The sequence below is a fragment of the Ranitomeya variabilis genome, chromosome 5 (assembly GCF_051348905.1).
Source record: "Ranitomeya variabilis isolate aRanVar5 chromosome 5, aRanVar5.hap1, whole genome shotgun sequence".
Classification (NCBI taxonomy): domain Eukaryota; kingdom Metazoa; phylum Chordata; class Amphibia; order Anura; family Dendrobatidae; genus Ranitomeya; species Ranitomeya variabilis.
In genome coordinates this window covers 522523047-522546474 of record NC_135236.1, presented here as the reverse complement: position 1 = coordinate 522546474, position 23428 = coordinate 522523047, and the positions used below count along the sequence as shown (strand labels likewise).

Below are 23428 nucleotides of genomic sequence, written 5' to 3'. Positions count from 1 at the left end.
TCTGATGGTAGCGATGCACGTCATAACACATACAAAGGAATACCGAGAATCATAAAAAAGGCAGGTGCATTGTTTAGTAACGTTAATGCTGAGGGGAAGGGAGGAAGGCTCTGGCTTCCTCGGCGAGAGTGAAATACCTCAATACTCTACTTTAAACCAGATCTCATTCTGGAAGTTGAAATTTGGTAATAACAGGGGCTCCTCAAGAGTTAAGCAGCACTGAAGCAAGTCTTTGGTTTCCACAACCTGTGAGAGCATTGTTAGCAAGCAATGCACTAAAACCAGTTACATCTGCAGGGTTTCTAAAAAACGGTCAGTTTTCAGAGCTACTACTCGCCTCTACAAGCGTATAGCAAGAGGTCACTGTAACCCTTTTGCAGCCAGACAGCACCAGATTATGAACTGCCATAAAAGTTCACAAAACAAGCCTGTGTAAGTCTTGCCCTTCACAGCAGCAATTCTACAGAAATCCCAAGGATCCTGTGCTAAACAATACGGAGTTTCAATCCAGTCCTGCTATGATGATATAGCATGATACAGGATATTTACTTTACATAGTATCGGTCACTAGGATAATAAGTAGTGATGAGCGAGGGTACTCAGGTGGTCTCTGAGTAGTTATGACTGCTCGGAGATTTAGTTTTCATTGTGGCAGCTGAATGATTTACAGCTACTAGCCTGCCTCAGTACATGTGGGGATTCCCTAGCAACCAAGCAAACCCCACATGTACTCAGCCTGACTAGTAGCCGAGTAGCTCCGAGCAGTCATAAATACTCAGAGACTACCCGAGCGTGCTCGAGAAAACCCGAGCAATGAGTACACTCGCTCATCACTAATAATAAGCTAATGGCTTCCTTTGCATGGTTAAACTGCTTTTTGAGGGTAGACCGAATAAGTTGCTGCGACCCACTGTGATCCCTACCAACCTCATGTTAATATCAAACTGCCTGAAGCATTTCCTGCCTAGGAAAAGTCAAGGAGGCTGTAAATATTGATCAGCTGATGGAATTAGGGCCAAACTACAGCCATTTTCCTGTTCCATCAATACACATTCGGTCTGACTAAGCAGGCATGTGTTGTCAATGGGGAGAAGGGAATAAAGTGCTGACTAGCACCTCTGCCAGACAAGTTATCTTGCCTGTAAAATTAGAAGGATAGGGTGGTAACCTCTAATCGATCCTTTCCCTTCCCCTCTTTTGGGTAAAATCTATCGGGAGGTCCTCATAAAATAAGATCTATTTTGCCAAGATGGCTGACAAACCTGAAATTAAACTAACTAATCTTTATCTCCTATACATGTGCAGTCGGGGGAGAGCTGTGAGGCCACCATACACATTACATAGTCATATCATGTGCAGCAGCCTAGGAAGCCATATAGTGAGTACACATACACCGGCTAATCCAATGGATCTGGATGCCCAAAGTAAAAGCGGTCTAACCTAGTGACAAATAGTATTTAAAGTAAACTTCTCGCCTGCACAAAATGGAGATATGTATATTTTAAAGTGAACCAAGTTCTACGTTTCGAGCACCTATTGCCTCAAGACTTCACCGCAATATATACCAGTCCTCCTACAAGACCACTGCTTCTACTTCTTGTCAGCAAAATTGACACATACTGTATAAATTGGAAGTGTGCAGTTCCTGGAATTTACAGACATGCATAACTATCTCAAGACAGCCTTATCGGTGTTGAGGTCAGTCAGTAACGCACATTTGTGTGATGGGTAGCAGCAAATTTCCAAGTGTAACAATATTGCACATTGGACATAATGGACACATCTGCTTGAATATACAGGGCAGCGCTTGCTACTGACTAAAACACCAAAATATCCAACCTTGCACCTAAAGTGCTACCAATATGATTCTTAGGAAGCCATCTTTAACGTTGTTATACCTCAGCAGCAGGCAAAGATGAGTGCTGGCTAAGTTACTTGGCCTGTAAAGAGTTAAGGCATCAAGATTATTCAGTGGTATAAGCAGCTTAAAGTCTAAAGTGCCAAAAAGGCATTAAAACTAGGTACTGAAAGTTCCTTAGCCAAACTCAGCTCAGAATGTTTCATTTAAATGTATGATTATATCTACAGCAAGGGAGGGGGAAGTTTAAAGCAAAAGTGACAACTCTTACAATGACGCACGGTCATCACCCAGACAGTACAATGTTGTTACCCACAGCCAAGCAGAAGAAGCACGTGTAAAGTGACATTATGCTGAGGGAAGCCCTTCATTGGCCCTTTGATGTCCAAAGGGCCATAATACATCTGTGTGACATGGGAAACTGATGCGTGCTGCCACTATACTCTCAAACAGCAAGAATGGGCTTCTCTGGTAATGTCTAGAATTCTAGATTGGAGGCAGTACAAACGTCCAATTCCTTCCTTGAGGTATCTTTCAAGTGTTCGGTGTCAAATGGAAAACAGAAGCTGGCACCTGGTATAGGTTTAGCAAGTTAGGATTATAGATATATATTAAGCATCAAAAAATAAAAATCTATACATTTGTTCTTTCTGAGCAGAAAAAAAACTGCCTTCTGTAATTTCACTTCTTTCAGCTTTGGTAGGACTTTTTTTTCCCGGGGAATATAGGTAACTGATACGATGTTACTTTGTTGAACTTTTTTTACGTATTTTTTTTTTTTAGATTATTTTTCACTGAAAAAATAAATAAGTGCACTCCCCTCAGTAGTAACTTCACTCAACATTTACATTCTTAAAAAGCTTAAATAGCTCAACATCTAAAATACTTCAGAGCTCTAAGGAGAATCAGCCAGTTATGTGGATGCCAAAACAGGAAAAAGTGACAAGGAGTTACTAGAAAACATAAATATTGGAGGCATCTGCCATTGTTTTACCCTTCAAAAATAGTTCACATACAACGCTGCTTTACTTTTTTTTTTTTTGTTTGTGTGGGTTATTTCATTTCACAATAGGCAATTACTTCCACTAAAAAGGTAAAAAGCAAATAAAAAAAACTAAAAAATAATCCCCAATAAATAAGAAATAAAAAATCCCCCCCCTAGTAAAAAATAAGCTGTGTCAAACAGACCAATAGTGTTACTGTGGTTGCATGGTTACATTAACAGTATTCTTCTGTTATTTCTCATTTAACAATAATTTAATTAAAAAAAATACTCTGGTTTTCTTTTCTTAATAATTATCTACTTGCAAGCTTTCAAACTCTTTTCTGAATAATAAAAATAATAATAATAATAGTAATAATAATAATTCATTAGTTGCAGTCTCCCTGCTCCCTTGGTTTTCGATGAGGACAGCATGAAACATGCATGCATCAGAGTGATATTGTAATGAACAAAAAGGCTTTCCAATACAGTTCTCAATGACACAAGACTTTACAAATACCTATGGTGTAGGTCATTCTTTCGTTATACTATTGTTAAAATACAGACTACAACAAGAGGACATGCTTTCCTAAGGATGGTAAGGAGGGAGGAGGGTTAAGAGAACAGAAGAGTGCACTTATTTGGATCCTTGGAAGGAAGTTAAGCAAAGGGTGGTTCAATTCCAACGGAATGAAATATGCCTTGGGCGATCTCCTCCCTCCTTTACTAGCGGCTTGTGGAACTCCCGGCCAGCACGCGAGTGGATAGCAGCCCAGCAATATTCACAGTAATACTGCAGACAGGTAACATTAGCACAGAAGAATGGAGCAAACTTGCCACTGCAGCGAGCTCCTTGACACTCATCACAAAGCTGGTCGTCCAAGACATATGGCTTCACCTCTACCTGAGAAGAGAATAAGCAGAGAAACATATGAGAACAGATAAATCCAGATTCAGCCTCGCTCTTTGTGCCTATTTTTTCTTATCTAGTTTTGTGTTTTTTTGAGCCTTCTTTTTTTGCCCCCAATTCATTATTCTAGTTGTGCCTTTATTGAAGTCTATTTTATAAGTGCTTGCCTGTGTTTTTTTTCAGCTCTGTGGGAAAGGTTTAGCAATTCCTAATGTTTTTAAAAAGTCACAAAATAGGTCGCAACGCCACTCCAGTCTCCCTTGGCGTATTTTAGAGTACACCGATATTATACAGCAATTTTTGCGCCGTTTTGTAAAATGTGAGACCATTTGCAGCAAAAAGCTGCAAATATAATTCTAGACATAGGAAGAAAAATACAATTTTTGACTTTGTGCCAAATTCATAAATCACATGTGCCGCAAAACAAAAAAGGAACCCGCAAATGATGAATTGGGGCCTATATTATGTGCCAATTATATAACATAATCTAGGTGTACATGTATGACTGTATGAGAAGAGGGCTCTTAAATTCTGTAGCAGTAGTAAGTCTAAACGTGAAATAACTGGAAGGGAGTAAAACCTTGGGCAGATTTAGGAGTGTCTTAAATTTAGAAACAAGAAAGATATATATCTTGGTACCGTGTTAGCCAGTAGATAGAGACCTGAGTAGTCTCGAAAGCTTGCAATTTGTTACCATCTTTTCAGTTAGCCATTAAATGGTATCAACCACTGAGGACTCTCAATTCCAAATATTTAGATACAAGGAAGTAGAATAGATGAACTAAAATTAATCAAAGCTGCTCATGTTAGGTGATGAAATTGGTGCATCTTTAGAAAATTGTCTAACTTCATACCAACTCTTATTTTAGACCTTTTCTTTTGCCCCAAAATACCGGTGTAATGTGACACTTTTTCAGCAGTCACCTTTTATGCTACATCACCCAACTCTCCACATCTCTGGAGTGTACCATCAGAAAACGAGTTATTGTTTAAACTTTTTTTTATATATATTTTTAAAACATTTCTGCCATCTTTTTCATATTACAATCTTTATTATAAATTATACACCCTCCCCTCCCTCCTAACCGGTTTTCAACTTCATGACTAGGCCAAATTTTACAATTCTGACCAGTGTCACTTTATGAGGTTATAGCTCTGGAATGCTTTAACAAATCCTAGTGATTCTGAGACTGTTTTTCGTGACATATTGTACTTCATGATAGCGGTAACATTTGTTCGATATGACTTGCGTTTGTCAAAAATCTCAAATTTTGCAAAAATTAGAAATTTTCAAACTTTTCATTTGTATGTCCTTAAACCAGATTTGTCACACAAAATAGTTACTAAGGCTACTTTCACACTAGCGTTAACTGCAATCTGCCACAATGCGTCGTTTTGCCGAAAAAACGCATCCTGCAAAAGTGCTTGCAGGATGCGTTTTTTCCCCATAGACTTACATTAAGCGACGTATTGCGATGGATTGACACACATCGCAACCGTCGTGCGACGGTTGCGCCGTGTTGTGGCGGACCGTCGGGACCAAAAAACGCTACATGTAACGTTTTTTGCTCACGACGGTCCGCTTTTTCCGATTGCGCATGCGCCCCCACCTCCCCGCACCTCACAATGGGGCAGCGGATGCGCTGGAAAAATGCATCCGCTGCCCCCGTTGTGCGGCGGAGACAACGCTAGCCGAGCCCGACGCTAGTGTGAAAGTAGCCTAAATAAGATTTCCCACATGTCTACTTTACATCAGCACAATTTTTGAAATACGATTTTTTTTTTGTTCGTAAGTTAGAAAGGTTCAAAGTTGACCAGCAATTTCTCATTTGTCCAACAAAATTTACAAAACCATTTTTTTTAGGCACCACATCACATTTGAAGTGACTTTGGGGGGCCTACATGAACGAAAATACCCAAAAGTGACACCATTCTAAAAACTGCAACCCTCAAAGTGCTCAAAACCCCATTCAAGAAGTTTATTAACCCTTCAAGTGCTTCACAGGAATTAATGGAACGTTAGAAGGAAAAAAATTAACATTTAACTTTTTTTCACACTTTTTTTTTTTCTTTAAACGCAATTTTTTTTTATTTTCACAAGCGTAACAGGAGAAAATGGATCCCAAAATTTTCTGTGCAATTTCTTCCGAGTATGTAGTTACCCCATATGTGGGGGAAAACCACTGTTTGGGAGCGCCATTGGACTTTTGCAACGCAAAATTGTCTGGCATCATTAGCGGACGCCATGTCGCGTTTGGAGAGCCCCTGACGAGCTTAAACAGCGTAAACCCCCCATAAGTGACCCCATTTTGGAAACTAGACCCCTCAAGGAATTACAACACATAAATGTCCTAAAGTATGTGACCCATAAAATTTTGGGGTTAATGTCCCACCATAAATAATGACAATTCACAAAGTTTATAACCAAAAGTAAATTAATACCGTGGTAAGCAAAGGTATTTCATTATTAAAAATAATATTTTATTAATACAAATAAAATAAAACAATGTAGTAGAAAAATGCCTAACGAAAGGTGCTAGATCAATAAAAAGAGGAACTTAGTACCATGGACTACCACGTGACACAAGCTATAAAGAAAAGCATAGCCCAACATGCTATAATGCATATAAAATCACAACTAAAGGGGATATCCTATGAAATCTCAAAGTGCAAGGTGCAAAAATGAAAACAATTCTAATGCATAAATAAGTGGTGGTTATAAGATCATCAGAAACTTGGCAAGGTAAGGCAGCAAACTATAAAAGAAGGTAGAGCAGAATAGTGGTCTCAGGTGGCCAAACCTATGCTAGCTGAGGAAAGGAAAGGAAATACATGCCACGTAGAGACAAAAGGTTAACCAACCAAGAACCACGGGCTCAATTGAGCCCTCAATAAGCAGTGTAAAACACGCGTCAGGGCAGAGGGACGCCCGGGATATCCACGTGCACACCACAGAAAATACATGCCCTAACGTTGCTTTTGTTACTTCTTGTGGTATTAGTGCGCTTTACATTTATATTCAATGAGGGATTAATTGAGCCCGTAGTTCTCAGTGTTGTTGTTGTTTTAATCCCAAGTTTTTAATTTTTCTGAGGGCTAATAGGACAAAATTGACCTTGGTCTGTTCTAAAAAAAATTCTCCTGATAGTGCCAATATCGTACATATATGACTATAAACACCGTGTGCACTGCTATATAGTGGTGCTGAGACTAGGTTCCCAAACCATCTAGTCAATATGAAAAAGTCTAGCACTCAACTTAAGCATGAATAGTAGATTTATTCGTAGCACTTGAAACGTCTCAGTCCATAAGGACTTTCATCAGTCACGTGCTTTGATAGGCTTATCTGGTATGGTTTGTATACCGGGAGAAAGGTGCATATATTGTGCAATAGCGCCGCCGCACTGTATGTGGACAATAAAAGTACTTAATCTGGCTTAGAAAAAATGCTGCTGGGGTAGGGCGGAGGCCACACGTTGTAATCAGGTATTAATGGCTGTAGATGCCGACAAAGGGTAAGAGAGGGCTCTGCCTCCAGACACGGAGTCCACCGTAGGTCTCGTACATATAATCGGGAAATACTTTTCAGGCACAGTGCAAAGCTCAGAAGGGAAGGAGCAGCATATTGTATTGTAGTGCAGATTTTACTGTTAAGGTTTACGGAAGCCATGATGCACTGGGAGAGCCCCCGAAGTGCCAGAACAGCAGAACCTCCCATAAGTGGCCCCATTTTACAAAATACACCTCTCAATGATTCATTTAGTGGTGCAGTGATCATATTGACATCACAGGTGTGTCGCAGATTTTTATACCACTGGGCAGTGAAGAAAAAATTATTTACATTTTTACCACCAAAATTAGTTTAGCCTCAGATTTCAAATTTTTACACTGTACGTTGTACACCCATAAATTAGGTGGGTTGTCACGCTACAGAAATGCCAAAGATGTGGACGCTAAATGTGGTTTAGGCACACTAGGGCTCAGAAGGGAGGGGGGGCATTTGGATTTGAGAGCGCAAAACTCGCTGAATTTCTTTTGGGGGGCGAAGAGCCAAAGTGCTTTCCCAGAGCCTTTGTACTATGAGTAATATGGTAGCCCCCTACAGTTTCGCTAACAGATGATGGACCTGAGTGGACCTTGCTTTTTTTGTTGATTGATTTGAAGAACAATTTACATAACATTTGGGATCACATTTATCCTTCGCTCTGTGCAGAGTACTTACATCCGAGTTTCCATCTAAATCTCCAAGTGACGTGATTCATTCACTATAATGAGGCAACAGAGTTACTCAGTCTGGCCTCTGTTGAGCGTGGTCCTTCCTTTTAGAAGTGCCCAAAACTATGGCCAACCATGCTTTTATGAATGCTTAAAAAAATGGACACTGTCGAATCACAGGCCAGAGTGTGTCCACAGTGACTCCATCTGCCTCATTATAGAGAATCTTCTGTCAGGGGTTCCTTCTGAATCACGCATTTCAAAGATTTGCACAGAAAGCCTGGTGTAAGCGCTCAGCGTAGAGCGCAGGATAAAATTGAGCTGAGCCTTATTGTGAACTTTGAGAGTCAGAATGAACAGAACAGCAGCAGGTGAAGAATTTTTTTTTTTTTTTTTTTAAACACCATTCTTACTGCGGTATAAGTGATTAGGCAAATTTATTGTTCGGGTCGGTGTGATTACAGGGATACCAGATTTATATCGGCTTTTTATTTTTGGCTGCTGTAACACATTAAAAAACGCTTTTTATTACAAAAACTAGCAATCGCCATATTTTGAGAGCTATAATTTTTTCCATATGTCGACCCACATGAGACATATGAGGGCTTGTTTTTTGTGGGACGAGTTGACATTACCATTTTCGGTCACATTTTTTGATTGCTTTCTATTCAGACTTTTGGGAGGCAGAATGAACAAAAACCTGCAATTAAAAAACTTTTTTTTTATGCTATTGCACGTGTGGTAAAATAGATAAAGCAGTTTAATTCTTAGGGTCAGTGCAATTACAGCGATACCACATTTATATCATTTTTTATGCTTTGGCACTTTTACACAATAAAAACCATTTCATAGAAAAAATTATTTTTGCATCGCTTTATTCTGAAAGCTATAACTTTTTTATTTTTTCCACTGATGGAGCTTTATGACAGCTTGTTTTTTGCGGGACAAGATTACGTTTTCAGTTATATAATTTTTACTTACATTCACCTTTTTGATCGCGTTTTATTCCGCTTTTTGTTTGGCGGTATGATGAAAAAGCATAGTTTTTTTACCATTTTTTTTTTTTTTACAGTGTATATTGATGGGGTTAACTAGTTTGACAGTTTTATGGGGCAGGTCATTCTGGATGCAGCGATACCAAACGTACTTTTTTTGTATTTTTTTTATACATAAAAATAGAAATTTATTGGTACAATATACATATATTTTTTATTATTATTTTAAGATTTTTAAAAAAAATTACAATTTTTTTTTTTTACTTTGTCCCTCTTGGGATTTTCACTTCTATAGCTTTGATCGCTGTTATAAACCATTGCAATACACGAGGATTAAAATGGCTTATAACGGTCAGTGCTGCACTGCCTCAAGTTAATTAGGTCATGCACTGCTCATGATCTAACTAACTTGCTGGAGTCTGGTGACCCGGATGCCATCATGGCAACATTGGGGTGACCATGGCTCCCTCCTTCTGCCTGCTTTCTAAATGCTGCAATCGATATTGATCGCAGCATTTAGGGGGTTAAGTGCGTAAAATCGCCTGGACTTACCCATTACGTCATGTACTGGGTACGCCCAAGGTCGGAAGAGTGTTAAAGATGTATTCCAATCTCCAAGATCCTATCCCAATATGTAATTTCTCCATATGCAGGACAATGCAGTAGCTTAGGCATCTCTGGGAGATAAGATACTGTATCTAGCAAAAGCTTTCTTTCCTCTCCCCATCTAGAGCATGAGAATTCTCAGCCAAACCAAATGTGCATGGGAAGGTCAAATGCGATAGCTGTCTTGCAAACCAAAGTTACATAAGTTGAACGAAAAAGACATGGGTCAATCAAATTCCACCTTTCCAATAGCTTTTGGAGGTGTAATATCAGTTTCAGATAGGAGTAGTGTTAATACTGTTATTTTGATCTTCCTTCCTGAGGTTTCTTTACTCCAAAACCTAATTTTTTCACACTTTTTTTTCCTTCTTCGTAACTGGCTGTTAATCGTATTTGATAAACCAAATTTTCTATTATATCCAGTTAATTTAGGATTTAACTCATAATTTAAAGACTCAATCAACACAATTATTGTACATGTATTATATTAGGTTATATGGACATTGGAGAACTCACTGTTTAACTATAGTGTAGAGATGCGAACAAAAGAAAACACTTTTTTTTCTTTACTCCACTACATGGTTGCCCGTTATATTTAGTCTAAAATACTACATGAATTGGAGCAGACCTCACATTTCACAGGCAGCAGGAAATTTGCTGCAGGAGAAATATGTGGTCACCAGAACTTTCAAAAAATGGAGTGCTGAGAAAGGTTGTTAATTGATGGCGGTACCTCTAAATATTCCCTGTAGGAGCAGGAAGCATAGAGTTTTGTAGACAGCAAGAGAGATCATGTGTATATCCCATTTATGGCAGTTACATTATAGCTTTAGACAAAGTATAAAGAGAAGCAAGATTTAGCAATATAAAGTAAATGGTGCTGTTCTACTGATCAAACTGATATATTTGATGAATCAATCCGATCCATGGTTCTTGTTCAATCAAGATTTGAAGTTTTCGTTTAGTGATATTTCATTGCACAAGGGCGAGACTGTGGATAGGGTCTTCTCCTCTGGCTCCAGAGTTTCAATGACAAGTCACTGATTCCTTCCATTTGATTTAATCGCTGGTCTCCTGGTCGTCAATAAAATGTCGTCATAGGCAGTGCATGTGCAAATCGAGATCTCGGCTCTATGACTTCTTCATTAAACAGAGATCTCAACCTGCGCCTATGTCACAACCCAATGATGGCTGCAACATGAAATTTCAAACAGGTGGCAGGCCTGTCATTGAAACTCCAGAGGCAGGCGAAGGGGCCAGAGCACAAGGAGAAGACCATACCCACATGGCCACCCTTGTGCACTGAAATATCATTAGATGAAAATTTCAAATGATGATTACACAAGAACCACAGATCACATTAAATTGTTACCTTGGGTGAATCAATCAGTAGAACAATGCCATTATGGCCATGTCTTCACTGTATATTGATAAACCCTGCTGCCAGGATCTCTTTAAGAACAAGCAAGATATTAAACCACTTACCCGCTTATCAATTTCTCCATGCTGCAGCTGAACAAAGCGGGCGCTGATAGCAGCTATATAACTTTGTTGATTGGAAAAGGCAACTCGCCCAGCTCCCTTAGGGTATTTTAGCTCAGGGTCTGTATCTATGCCAGCATAGCATACACCTCCATAAAGGCGATCCATAATCATAGCTAGCTCCACTATAAAAAAAAACAGAGAAATAGTAGATTTATAGTAATCATGCTATATGTGCATGGACTGAATATGGATATGCATTTAGTATAAATTATATAATTAGAAAATAGAAAAAATAATCTACTGCCTAAAACGACCTTATATACTGGGCCCTAAAAACAGAAAACTTCATCTACTTCTCATTTTAGTTTCTTATACCCTTAACATAAACAATGAAGATTTCCATTCACGGACAGCGATCTGTCTAGGTAATCACCCCCCTGAGGTGCACAGCTTATTACAGGAGACCACTCTGATAACTGTATCGTAAAGGCCCCCCGTACATAGACTAAATTCAGATGAACTTGCCGATATTGACGGGTTCGGATAACAGTGTAATATGCATGGGCGCTGGCCGACTAAGGGTCAGGAGGGATTTCGATTGAGCATGTCCAATTTTGAACTGCTGATCACATTGTTCAACTCAAGATAACCCACTGGCTGACTTGTCAGCTGGTGGATGTCTCAGAGTACGGTAGAGCTAGGCTGAGTTGGCGCTCAAACATAGCAGTGTTCAATGAGATGGCTGTCATGACAGCCATCTAAGGCTTCTTTCACATTTCCGTCGGTACTCGGCCATCGCCAAGCGTCGGCGCGACGTACCGACGGAAGTTTGCGAATTTGTGAGTGACGTGAGCAGCGGACGCAGTGTTTCAATGCATCCGCTGCCCATTGTAAAGTCCCCGGGAGGAGGGGGTGGAGTTCCGGCCAGGCATGCGCAGTAAAAAAATGCAGGACACAACGTACTTAAAAACGTTCCCTTGAACGTTTTTTCGATACGACAACCCGCCAAATATCGACGCATCCAATGCACGACGTATGAAATGTGTGTCCATACGTCGCAATGCGTCGGTAATACAAGTCTATGTGAAAAAAACGCATCCTGCGGGCAACGTTGCAGGATGCGTTTTTTTTTTCCACAGAACGACGCATTGTGACGGTATGCAAAAGACGGAAATGTGAAAGTAGCCTAATGTGTATGGATGACTTTACTACCCAGTCACCTCTGTGATCATCATGTAATGGGACAGATGTTCATTCTGTGGAAGTAGAGAAACTAGCATAATACAATGAATTGAACAATAGTATATACCGTACCTTTAAGAAAACATTTAAAATAGGGCAACCAATGTTAGCACTTTGATTCATGAAAGCATTTCCTAGTGGTTTTCCTATTAAGTTTATATCTATGCAACAATATCTGCATAAAACTGATGATTAAAACTTACACATTACTTTAAAAACATACCAGCTCGCAGAGGTCGTGGGACACCGCCAACAAAGATGGTTTTCCGTGGATCGAGGGGCTGGGAGCCATCCATCACAAAGTCACTGTCACTAAGATTCCAGGGCCGGATCTGAACCTGGTAACAATATAGCAATGTCTATGTGAACAGTGTGGTGGCTGCAGCAATAAAGCTCTTACATGAATGCAGAATGTAGCCTGCTCAACCTGCTTGTCTAAGGAGCAATGTCATTTTCCTGGCATAAGAAAATGTCGCAGAACCTTCATGACCGCTTAAAGGGAATCTGACACCTGTGTAATCTGAGAGCACCATGATCTAGGGTAAAAGACCCCGATTCCAGTGATGTATCACTTGTTTCAATAAAATCAGTGTTTCTTCAGCAGGAGATATCACTGAGATTAGTTGCCTCAACTAGTCAACTGCTCTATGTAACTCCATTCCCACCAATGATTAGCAGCTTTCTGTCAACAATGTACACAGAAATATGGATTTTTGCATTACTCACCGTAAAATCCTTTTCTCCGAGACGCTCATTGGGGGACACAGGACTGTGGGTGTACACTACTGCCACCAGGAGGCTGACACTAAGTAAGCATAAAAAAAGTTAGCTCCTCATCTGCCGTATAAACCCTGACACTGGCCGCAGGCTAATCCAGTTTGGTGTAGAAAAGCGGTAGGAGAACAACAAAAAAATAAATCAGCTTTAACACAGGTGCAATATGTCTAGAAAAAACACCAAATAATAAGGAAGAAGCTATCTGGCTAATAGGGTGGGTGCTGTGTCCCACAATGAGCATCTCGGAGAAAAGGATTTTACGGTGAGTAACGCAAAAATCCATATTTCTCCTTCGTCTCATTGGGGGACATAGGACTGTGGGACGTCCTAAAGCAGTCCCTGGGTGGGAAACCGACTCCACGGTATAGTCCCTGAGCACCTATTGCCTATAGATGTGCTACCACTGCATGGAGAATCCTCCTACCCAGACTTGCATACACTGAAGCCCGAGTATGGATGTTATAGTGATTAGAGAAAGTGTGTAGACTGGACCAGATCGCCGCCTTGCAAACCTGTTCCGCTGATGCCAAAGAGCCCAGGAAGCGCCCACTGCCCGAGTGGAGTATGCCCTGATCCCAGCCAGAACAACTGAGCCTCTGATGCGGTAGGACTCTTGGATAGTCAACCGTATCTACCTGGCTATGGTCGATTTTGAGACCGCGAGTCCCTTCCTGCGACCCTTGGGGAGGACGAACAGTGTGTGTCTGCCGAAAGAATGCCAAAAACGCCAGCTCCGAGAACCACCTGATGGATCTTATGGCCACTAGAAATACTACCTTCCAGGAAAGCTATGTCAAGGAAATGTCCTGAAGAGGCTCGACTGGAGATTCCTGCAGGATACCTAGCACCAGGTTAAGGTCCCAAGCGTCCAGGGGGGCCTTATAAGGTGGTACCATGTGAGCAACGCCTTGTATGAAGGTTTTCACCTGTAAAGTGGTAGAAATCCTGCGCTGAAAAAGGACAGACAAGGCCGATATCTGTCTCTTGAGGGTACTTAGTGCTAGACCCGAATCCAGGTTGGTTTGGAGGAACGCTAAAATGTTGGGGATAGAGAAACGAAGTGGGGAATAACCGCGCTCTCTGCACCATGCGAAGAAAACCTTCCAGGTGTGATGGTAGATACGTGCTGAGGCGGGCTTCCGGGCACTAATCATAGTAGCGGCCACCCTCTGGGAGAACCTGGCCTAGGTTAGAATCCAAGATTAAAAGGCCAGGCCGTTAAACACAGGGCCCCTGAGCTCAGGTGGTACATCGGGCCCTGTGAGAGAAGATCCACTTGCTCTGGCAGCCGCCAGGGAGTCTCGGTGAGCAGCTGTACAAGGTCTGCGTACCAAGACCGCCGAGGCCAATTTGGAGCGTCCAGCATTGCTGGGACCCGCTCTATCTTGATCTTTTTGATGACCATTGGGAGCAGTGGTAGCGGAGGAAACAGGTATGGGAGGTGAAACTGGTTCCAATGTAGGACTAACGCATCTACGGCGATTGCCTGTGGATCCCAGTATCGGTCGACAAACCTGGGCACTTTGGTGTTTACCCTGGAGGCCATCAGGTCCACATCCGGGGTCCCGCAGTGTTGGCAAATCTGTTGAAAAACATCGGGGTGAAGCAACCACTCCCTAGACGCCAGACTCTTGTCGGCTGAGGAAATCCACCGCCCAGTTCTCCTCGCCCGGAATGTGGACTGCCGAGATCACAGAGTGGTACTTCTCGGCCCAGCAGAGGATCTGTTTTACCTCGTTCATGGCCACCTTGCTGCGTTTACCCCCTTGATGATTTATGTACGCCACGACCGTGGCATTGTCCGATTGGATCCGGACGGGGGTGTCCTGCCAGGAGATAATGAAAGTGCTGTAGAGCCAGCCAAATAGCCCGAATCTCCAGAAGGTTGGAGTTGGGCTGTATGTTGGCGAAACACCGCTCCACATCCGAGGAGACTGGCATCGGTCGTGAGCACCAGCCATTGGACTGGGGGTAAAAGTTTCCCTTGTTGAAGGGAGGAACTCATTGTCCACCATGTGAGCGCCTGTCTGACTTGAGTGGTCAGACGGCACCGGAGATTGAGAGAGAATGGGTTCATGTCCCAAGCTGCCAAGAGGACATGCTGTAGGGGATGAAGATGGAGTTGTGCAAACGGAACTGCCTCCATCGCTGCCACCATTCTTCCTAAGACTCTCATGCAATACCGGATGGTATGAGGGACCGGCTGGCGAAGGATCCGCACTTCCTGCCGGAGTGCTAAGACCTTGTCCCGGGCGAGTATTGTGAGCCCTCGGGAGGTGTCGAAGATCATCCCCAGAAAGGTGATCCTCTGAGATGGCACAGGAGACGACTTTCTTAAATTCACCAGCCATCCCAGGCGAGCTAGAGTATCAAGCGTGATGCTGACACTTTCCTCGCAGGCCCGAAAAGATGGACCCTTGACCAGGAGGTCGTCTAAATATAGCAAGATTACTATACCCCGGGAATGCAGGATGGACACCACGACCGCCATGAGCTTTTTGAACACCCTGGGGGCGGAGGCCAGTCCGAAAGGCAAGGCTGTGAACTGGAAATGCAGATTGCTGATGGCAAAACGAAGAAACCTCTGATGCGGGGAAAATATGGGGATGTGAAGATATGCATCTTGGATATCTATAGACACCAAATATTCTCCCTTTTCCATGGCAGCAATGACCAAGCGGAGGAGATTCCATTTGGAAATGACAAATGCTGACAAACGCTGACAAACCTGTTCAGAAGCTTCAGGTCTAGAATGGGCCTTACCGCTCTGTCCTTTTTGGGGACTATGAACAGGTTGGAATAGAAACCTTGAAACTTCTCGATCTCCGGTACAGGGAGGATAACTCCGCTGAGCCAAAAAGAGACTTGACAGCCTTGAATAAGGCCCGTGCCCGGAATTCTGAACTGGGAAGACGAGACAGAAAAAAAATCGGCTCGGGGGGCAGTTGATAAATTCTATCTTGCGCCCGGAGGACACCAGCTCTCTTCCCCATCTGTCGTGTATGAAGGTGAGCCAGACTTGACAAAACCAGAGTAGGCGGCCACCCACTTTGCTGGCGACGGCCAGAGACTGCCTCCAGTCATTTGGATGAGAATCTGGAGGGCCTAGATCCTCTAGATCTTGGCTGGTGGGACCGCATCCTGCCCAACGGGTTGGTTCTGTATGAAATCCGACGATCCCTGTTCTGATTAGGCTGACCTGAACTGATGGGATCAGCCTCCGCCGTCCACCCCGGGTTTCGAAAGGCCCTAAACTGTGTCTGAAACCGGTGACGAAATGGCTGCTGAGTCCTTCGCTGCGGGAGGAAGTTGCTCTTCCCCCTGTGGCGTCAGAAATTAGTTGATCTAATTTTTCTATTTTTCGCCGAATAACTGGCCACTCTGAAAGAGCAAAGTAGTAAGGGACTTTTTTTAGGTTGAATCTGCCCGCCATGTCCTCAACCATAGAGCCCTCCTAATGGAAATTGCGGTTGCGGCAGCCAGTGCTGCGCAGTTCGCCGCATCCAAAGATACATTAATCAAAAAATCTGCCGCTAGAGAGATCTGATTTGAGATTTCGGCCACCTCGTATAGCAGGTCCTATTCCTGCAGGGCTCTATTCAATGACTGACCAGGATATCATGGCCTTAGCTACCCAAGTCACTGCAAAAGAGGACAAAAGGGCTGAACCGGAAGCTTCAAAAACTGTGCGAGCCAGGCTCTCAATGAGCCAATCAGTTGGAACCTTAATAGAAGAACCATTAGGGAGGGATAACAAAGTTTTAGAAGCAAATCGTGACACGGGAGGATCCACTGAAGGGGATTCTGCCCACTTCTTACGGAGTTCGGGAGCGAAATGATATCTTGTGTTCAGGGCCCTCTGACCAGAGAACGGCTTCTTCGGTGGCTCCCTGTGACGTTGCACTATATCCTCAAATTCTGGGTGATTGCAAAATACTCTATGAGACTGTTGTGTCCGTTTAAATGACACCTTATGACCCGAGGCCAAGGTGGATTTTTCGTCTATACTGAGGGTTTGGTTGACGGCCTCAATGAGGCTGTCGATTGTCTCCTGGTAATTAGGTGCCTCTAAATTGAGGGATCCTTCGGAATCATAATCCGAGTTTGTTCACTAACCTCTCCTCGAGAGGGAGAGCGAGAGATGGAACTCATGGATGCCGAGGCACCAGACGGACCAAAGGACGCTGTGTGGGTTCGTTTCCAAAGCGTTTGCTTAGAGAGAGAGCAGCCCCTGCAGGCCAGAGGTTCCTGTAAGATGGAGGATTCCTCCAAGACAAGCAAACCACTGTCCCTGCTCCTATCTGGGGCCTGAAGGGACTTGATTGCTCTAGTTAGCGACACCATAGATTGCGACAGAGACAGGGCCCATTACGGGGAACCCGACACACTGGGCTCAGTCGCAGGGGAGAGCTTCTAAGTGAGCTCGGAATCGCAGGCCTCACAGAACCTCTGGGCATGCGGAAAAGCAGATCGACAGGTAAAACATGAGGTATATAATACCGTATGGGTCTTGGTCCCTCTAGACATGGTGGGCCTGCTGTCGAAAGAATCCCCAATCTAGAATACATGCAGCAGGGGGAGAGAAAGCAAGAGAGAAGAGCTGCCAGACTGGGGGGGAGTAACACCCCAGTCCTGTGTCCCTGGATCCTGCGGAACAACGGAAAAGAAACAGATCCTCTGAGATGCCGACGCTCCCTATCTTCAAAAAAGCACGCTCTGCTCGTAGGGGCAGAACCGGAAGCAGATGCGCTCCGGAGGCTGGACTTTCACCCGCGGCCTAGTACCAGCAAAAACCGGGGACTAAATTTCCGGTGCCCGCACGAGGATATGGGGGCGGGGCCACCGGAAGCAGACGCGCTCCGGAACGGCGGGACTTGCACCAGTGGCCTAGTACTAGCAAAAGCCGGGGACTAAATTTCCAGCGCCTGCACGAGAATACGGGGGCGGAGCTGACGCGAGGCCGCCGGAAGACGCACCGAAAGCCAAATTTCCGCCCGTCGACCCGGACCTGCCGGACAATACAGGGGAAGAGGTGTGCGCATGGAAGTGCCAGGAAGAGCGCTGCAGCAGGAGCCCTCTCAGCCCCCAACTCCTGCAAAGGTTTCCAGCTTCAGGTTAGAGGGGGGGGCTGCGTAAAGGATGGTGCAGGCACCCTAGCTCCATCTTCCCTTCAGGGGATGAGGAGAGGGACCTTCTGCCTCCTTCCATGACCTCAGTCTTTAGCATTGGTGATGCAGTGGGGGCCGCACGGACTGCACATATGCACCTGTACAACCTAGGGTTTCAATACCTTAGGGTGGTCAGGGCTGAGTCCGGCATCTTGTCCCACGTTGCGGGAGAGGATACGTGGAAGCGACACTCCACGTGCTCGCCCGTTGTTGGTTTGGGGAGATGGGACCCCTTCAAAAGGGTTCGTCACCCCTGTCATCTTCATGGTAAAAAAGAGAAAAGAGGTCTGAGAAAAACCAGACATGTGCCTCCTAAAGACACTAAGCATGAACTGGATTAGCCTGTGGCCAGTGTCAGGGTGTATACGGCAGAGGAGGAGCTAACCTTTTTTAGGTTTACCTAGTGTCAGCCTCCTAGCGGCAGTAGCATACACCCACAGTCCTGTGTACCCCAATGAGATGAAGGAAAAAACTGTGGTGTGAACGGGATTGTACAAGTTTTAGCTTCCTGAGCACTGCTAGACCTGCAGCAAAGAAAACTATGATTGTATCAACAGCAAGTAGACCAGCAATTGACACTTTGCTGGAATCACAACATCATGCTGGTCTCAGATTACATAGATCAGACTCTCTTTACAGTTTAGGTCCACTTTGAAATTATTTTGTGAAAACAATTATTTTTTTTTATTTCTCTTTGATTAACAGATTTCTTCAGTGTTGGATGCTTTTTCAACTGTTCCAACCTAAGGAAGACTGATTCAGGCTTCTGCTATGTGTTACATTGAAATACTGTATATTCAGATTGCTATCTACATGCAGAAGCGTGATGAGAAGTCAATGAATGTCAATCGATCGCTTACAGCAAGGATAGAATGAATACCGAATACAAGCCAACATTTTACCCTACGTGTTATAATGAACACTTTAATAGTGCATCTATTGCCCAATAGTCACCAGGCCACTGAAACTTGATTTTCAATGTTCGCTTCACACGACTATCAATTTTATGCAATAGTAAACCATAAGCTTTTAATTGTATACAACGCTTTAAGGTCTGAAATATAAAATGTATTTCAGCAATTACAGATGACACTACAGTAGGTCCAACCATCTTCTCCACTTTCAGACAAAACCATCTTTTTATATATACCTGCTACACAGCAGGAGTTTACTACTAATGGGCTATTCATGAGACCAGAGTATTGGCAGCACTTTGATGACTGGCCTCATTCTGAAATTAAGAAGAACCTATAAAGCGCACTTGAAGTTGTCAAGTAATGCACAAGGCAGGACGTTCCACCCAATGAAAGCTTTCAAGTCTCTATGTAAACACTGGAGGTGCTTCAATGAAGATTTCTTTTGCAAGCTTAGGCATTAGGTGATACTTGTACGTCAACTTACCTTGCATGAATAACTACAAAGGGAATTGATGACATCTTATATAATGAATACTCACAGGTTTGTCTTTAATGGTAGGGCTTGACACACACAGGTAGAGCTTACTATCCTCTTCAATGCAAGCATCAATCAGAGCCTGCACAGAACTTTCATCTTGAAACAGCAAGAATGCATAGCCTGGGTTATAAAAGAGAAGACTATAAGAAACCAGAAAAAGAACCAGATTATAACACTGTACATATGTTAACTGGAACCTTTTACTTGGTCAGATTTCTGTAAGGCCTAATTCAGGTGCAGATTGATCATCAGTGTATAGTTTGTGTGTCTTTACTATCAGAGTGTTATTAGTTTTTATGATATGTGCAAAAAAAATACCCCAAAATGATGGAGGGTTCTCAGGGTCAGTGAAAAACAGACAGTGCTAAAATGCAGTATGCTTTCCAAGTTTTCGACGGATCCATATACCGTACTTAAATATGTCATTTTGATCCATGACATGGATCAAAGTTGGACACATTTCTACTCCTTACCCCCAACCACCTCTGCAAGGATACTGGGTCGCAAAAAGAAAAAAATATATATATATATTTTCACACACATTTTTCTTTTTCACTGAACGTGAGCATTACCTTACACCCTTGTTAAGGTACCTTCACACTGAACAACTTAACAACGATAACGATAGCGATCCGTGACGTTGCAGCGTCCTGGATAGCGATATCGTTGTGTTTGACACGCAGCAGCGATCAGGATCCTGCTGTGACATAGTTGGTCGGAGCTAGAAGGCCAGCACCTTATTTCGTCGCTGGATCACCCGCTGACATCGCTGAGTCGGCGTGTGTGACGCCGATCCAGCGATGTGTTCACTGGTAACCAGGGTAAACATCGGGTTACTAAGCGCAGGGCCGTGCTTAGTAACCCGATATTTACCCTGGTTACCATTGTAAATGTAAAAAAACCCAAACACTACATACTTACATTCCGGTGTCTGTCGCATCCCCCGGCGTCCGCTTCCCTGCACTGTGTCAGCGCCGGCCGGCCGTAAAGCAGAGCACAGCGGTGACGTCACCGCTCTGCTTTCTGGCGGCGCTTACACAGGATGCAGGAGGAGTGCAGGGAAGCGGATGCCGGGGGACGTGACAGGTACCGGAATGTGAGTATGCGTTTTTTTTTTTTTACATTTACAATGGTAACCAGGGTAAACATCGGGTTACTAAGCGTGGCCCTGCGCTTAGTAACCCGATGTTTACCCTGGTTACCCGGGGACTTCGGCATCGTTGGTCGCTGGAGAGCTGTCTGTGTGACAGCTCTCCAGCGACCACACAACGACGAAACAGCGACGCTGCAGCGATCGGCATCGTTGTCTATATCGCTGCAGCGTCGCTTAATGTGACGGTACCATTAGCTATAAAGCACTGCATGCTACAATTATAGATAGCTATGATGTAACCATTTGTAAGGTACCCTTAAATCTTCCCTTAAGATATATACCGTACTGTATTGTGCAAGTTATAAACATCACTCAGAGAACACTAGAAACGTGTATTTCCTTTCTGCTTGTGAACAAAAAAAACCCTATAAGACTATATATATATATATATATATATATATATATATATATATATATATATATATATATATATATATATATATATATATATATATATATAATTTTTTTTTTATAGTTATGAATGGAAATTAACTAGTTGAAAGCTGAACTACCTTTTGGTGGGAAGTAAGATTTGCTCTCGGCCTTATGTGGCCAATCCACGATGAGAGGACCAAACCGACGAAAACTAGCAGTTATTTCATCTGAAAGAAGCATATAAAGGTAGGTTAGTGCAGTAACAATAGTATTGTTGAGCAGGGCTTCTTTGTAGGACTGCAGGTCTCATACAGTGGGTACGGAAAGTATTAAGACCCCTTTAAATTTTTCATTCTTTGTTTCATTGCAGCCATTTAGTAAATTCAAAAAAGTTCATTTTTTTCACATGAATGCACACTCTGCACTCAACCTTGACTGAAAAAAAACACAAATGTAGACATTTTTGCAAATTTAATAAAAAAACAAATGAAATATGACATGGTCATAAGTATTCAGACCCTTAGCACAGACGCTCATATTTAAGTCACATGCTGTCCATTTCCTTGTGATCCTCCTTGAGATGGTTCTACTCCTTCATTGGAGTCCAGCTGTGTTTAATTAAACTGATAGGACTTGATTTGGAAAGGCGCACACCTGTCTATATAAGACCTCACAGTGCATGTCAGACCAAATGAGAATCATGAGGTCAAAGGAACTGGCCAAGGAGCTCAGAGACAGAATTGTGGCAAGGCACAGATCTGGCCAAGGTTACAACAGAATTTCTGCAGTACTCAATGTTCCTAAGAGCACAGTGGCCTCCATAATCCTTAAATGGAAGAAGTTTGGGACCACCAGAAGACTTCCTAGACCTGGCCGTCTAGCCAAACTGAGCAATCGTGGGAGAAGAGCCTTGGTGAGAGAGGTAAAGAAGAACCCCAAGATCACTGTGGCTGAGCTCCAGAGATGCAGTAGGGAGATGGGAGAAAGTTCCACAAAGTCAACTATCACTCCAGCCCTCCACCAGTCGGGCTCTATGGCAGAGTGGCCCGACGGAAGCCTCTCCTCAGTGCAAGACATATCAAAGCCCAAATAGAGTTTGCTAAAAAAAAAAAAAAACCACGAAGGACTCCCCAGTCTATGAGAAATAAGATTCTCTCTGGTCTAATAAGACGAAGATAGACCTTTTTGGTGATAATTCTAAGCTGTATGTGTGGAGAAAACCAGGCACTGCTCATCACCTGCCCAATACAATCCCCACAGTGAAACAAGGTGGTGGTAGCATCATGCTATAAGGGTGTTTTTCAGCTGCAGGGACAGGATGATTGGTTGTCATTGAAGGAAACATGAATACGTCCAAGTACAGAGATATCCTGGATGAAAACCTCTTCCAGAGTGCTCTGGACCTGAAACTTAGCTGAAGGTTCACCTTCCAACAAGACAATGACCCTAAGCACACAGCTAAAATAACAAAGGAGTGGCTTCAGAACAACTCTGTGACCATTCTTGACTGGCCCAGCCAGAGCCCTGATCTAAACCCAATTGAGCATTTCTGGAGAGACCTGAAAATGGCTGTCCACCAACGTTCATCATCCAACCTGACGAAACTGGAGAGGACCTGCAAGGAAGAATGGCAGAGGATCCCCAAATCCAGGTGTGAAAAACTTGTTGCATCATTCCCAAGAAGACTCATGGCTGTACTAGCTCAAAAGGGTGCTTCTACTCAATACTGAGCAAAGGGTCTGAATACTTATGACCATGTGATATTTCAGTTTATCTGTTTTTAATAAATTAGCAAAAATTACTACGTTTCTGATTTTTTTCAGTCAAAATGGGGTGCAGAGTGTACATTTATGTGAAAAAAAAGAACTTTTTTGAATTTACCAAATGGCTGCAATGAAACAAAGAGTGAAAAATTTACAGGGGTCTGAATACTTTCCGTACCCACTGAATTGTCCAACACAAATCACCTGTGCAGCAATGATGACATTAAGTATGTATGCATGAATGTGTGTGCGTAATCATACATTACAAATCCAAATGAAAAGGATATAAATAAATGTACTGTTAGGATAAAATCAGGGGTGAGACTAGGTGAATTTGGGCACATAATGGCAAAGAACAGGATTGTACATTTAGCTAGTTAGAGTACACAGAGCATTCACAGAGCAGGGGCATCACCCTTATGAATATTTATGACTATTTTGGGT

General features: G+C 43.0%; 1 protein-coding gene across 3 annotated transcripts in view; it reads right to left on the bottom strand.

Moving 5' to 3' along the window:
* Positions 1 to 2639: 2639 nt before the first annotated feature.
* CPEB4 (cytoplasmic polyadenylation element binding protein 4) overlaps positions 2640 to 23428 on the bottom strand; it is an 85611-nt gene continuing 64822 nt past the window's right edge. For all 3 annotated transcript variants that reach the window (XM_077265806.1, XM_077265808.1, XM_077265809.1), the window contains 5 exons: positions 21359 to 21448; positions 19695 to 19813; positions 12517 to 12631; positions 11052 to 11233; positions 2640 to 3744 (listed from right to left, as the gene is read on the bottom strand). In XM_077265806.1, coding sequence (XP_077121921.1) covers positions 3517 to 3744; positions 11052 to 11233; positions 12517 to 12631; positions 19695 to 19813; positions 21359 to 21448 — 734 coding nt within the window. In that variant the 3' untranslated portion in view covers positions 2640 to 3516. The remainder of the gene's footprint in view (positions 3745 to 11051; positions 11234 to 12516; positions 12632 to 19694; positions 19814 to 21358; positions 21449 to 23428) is intronic.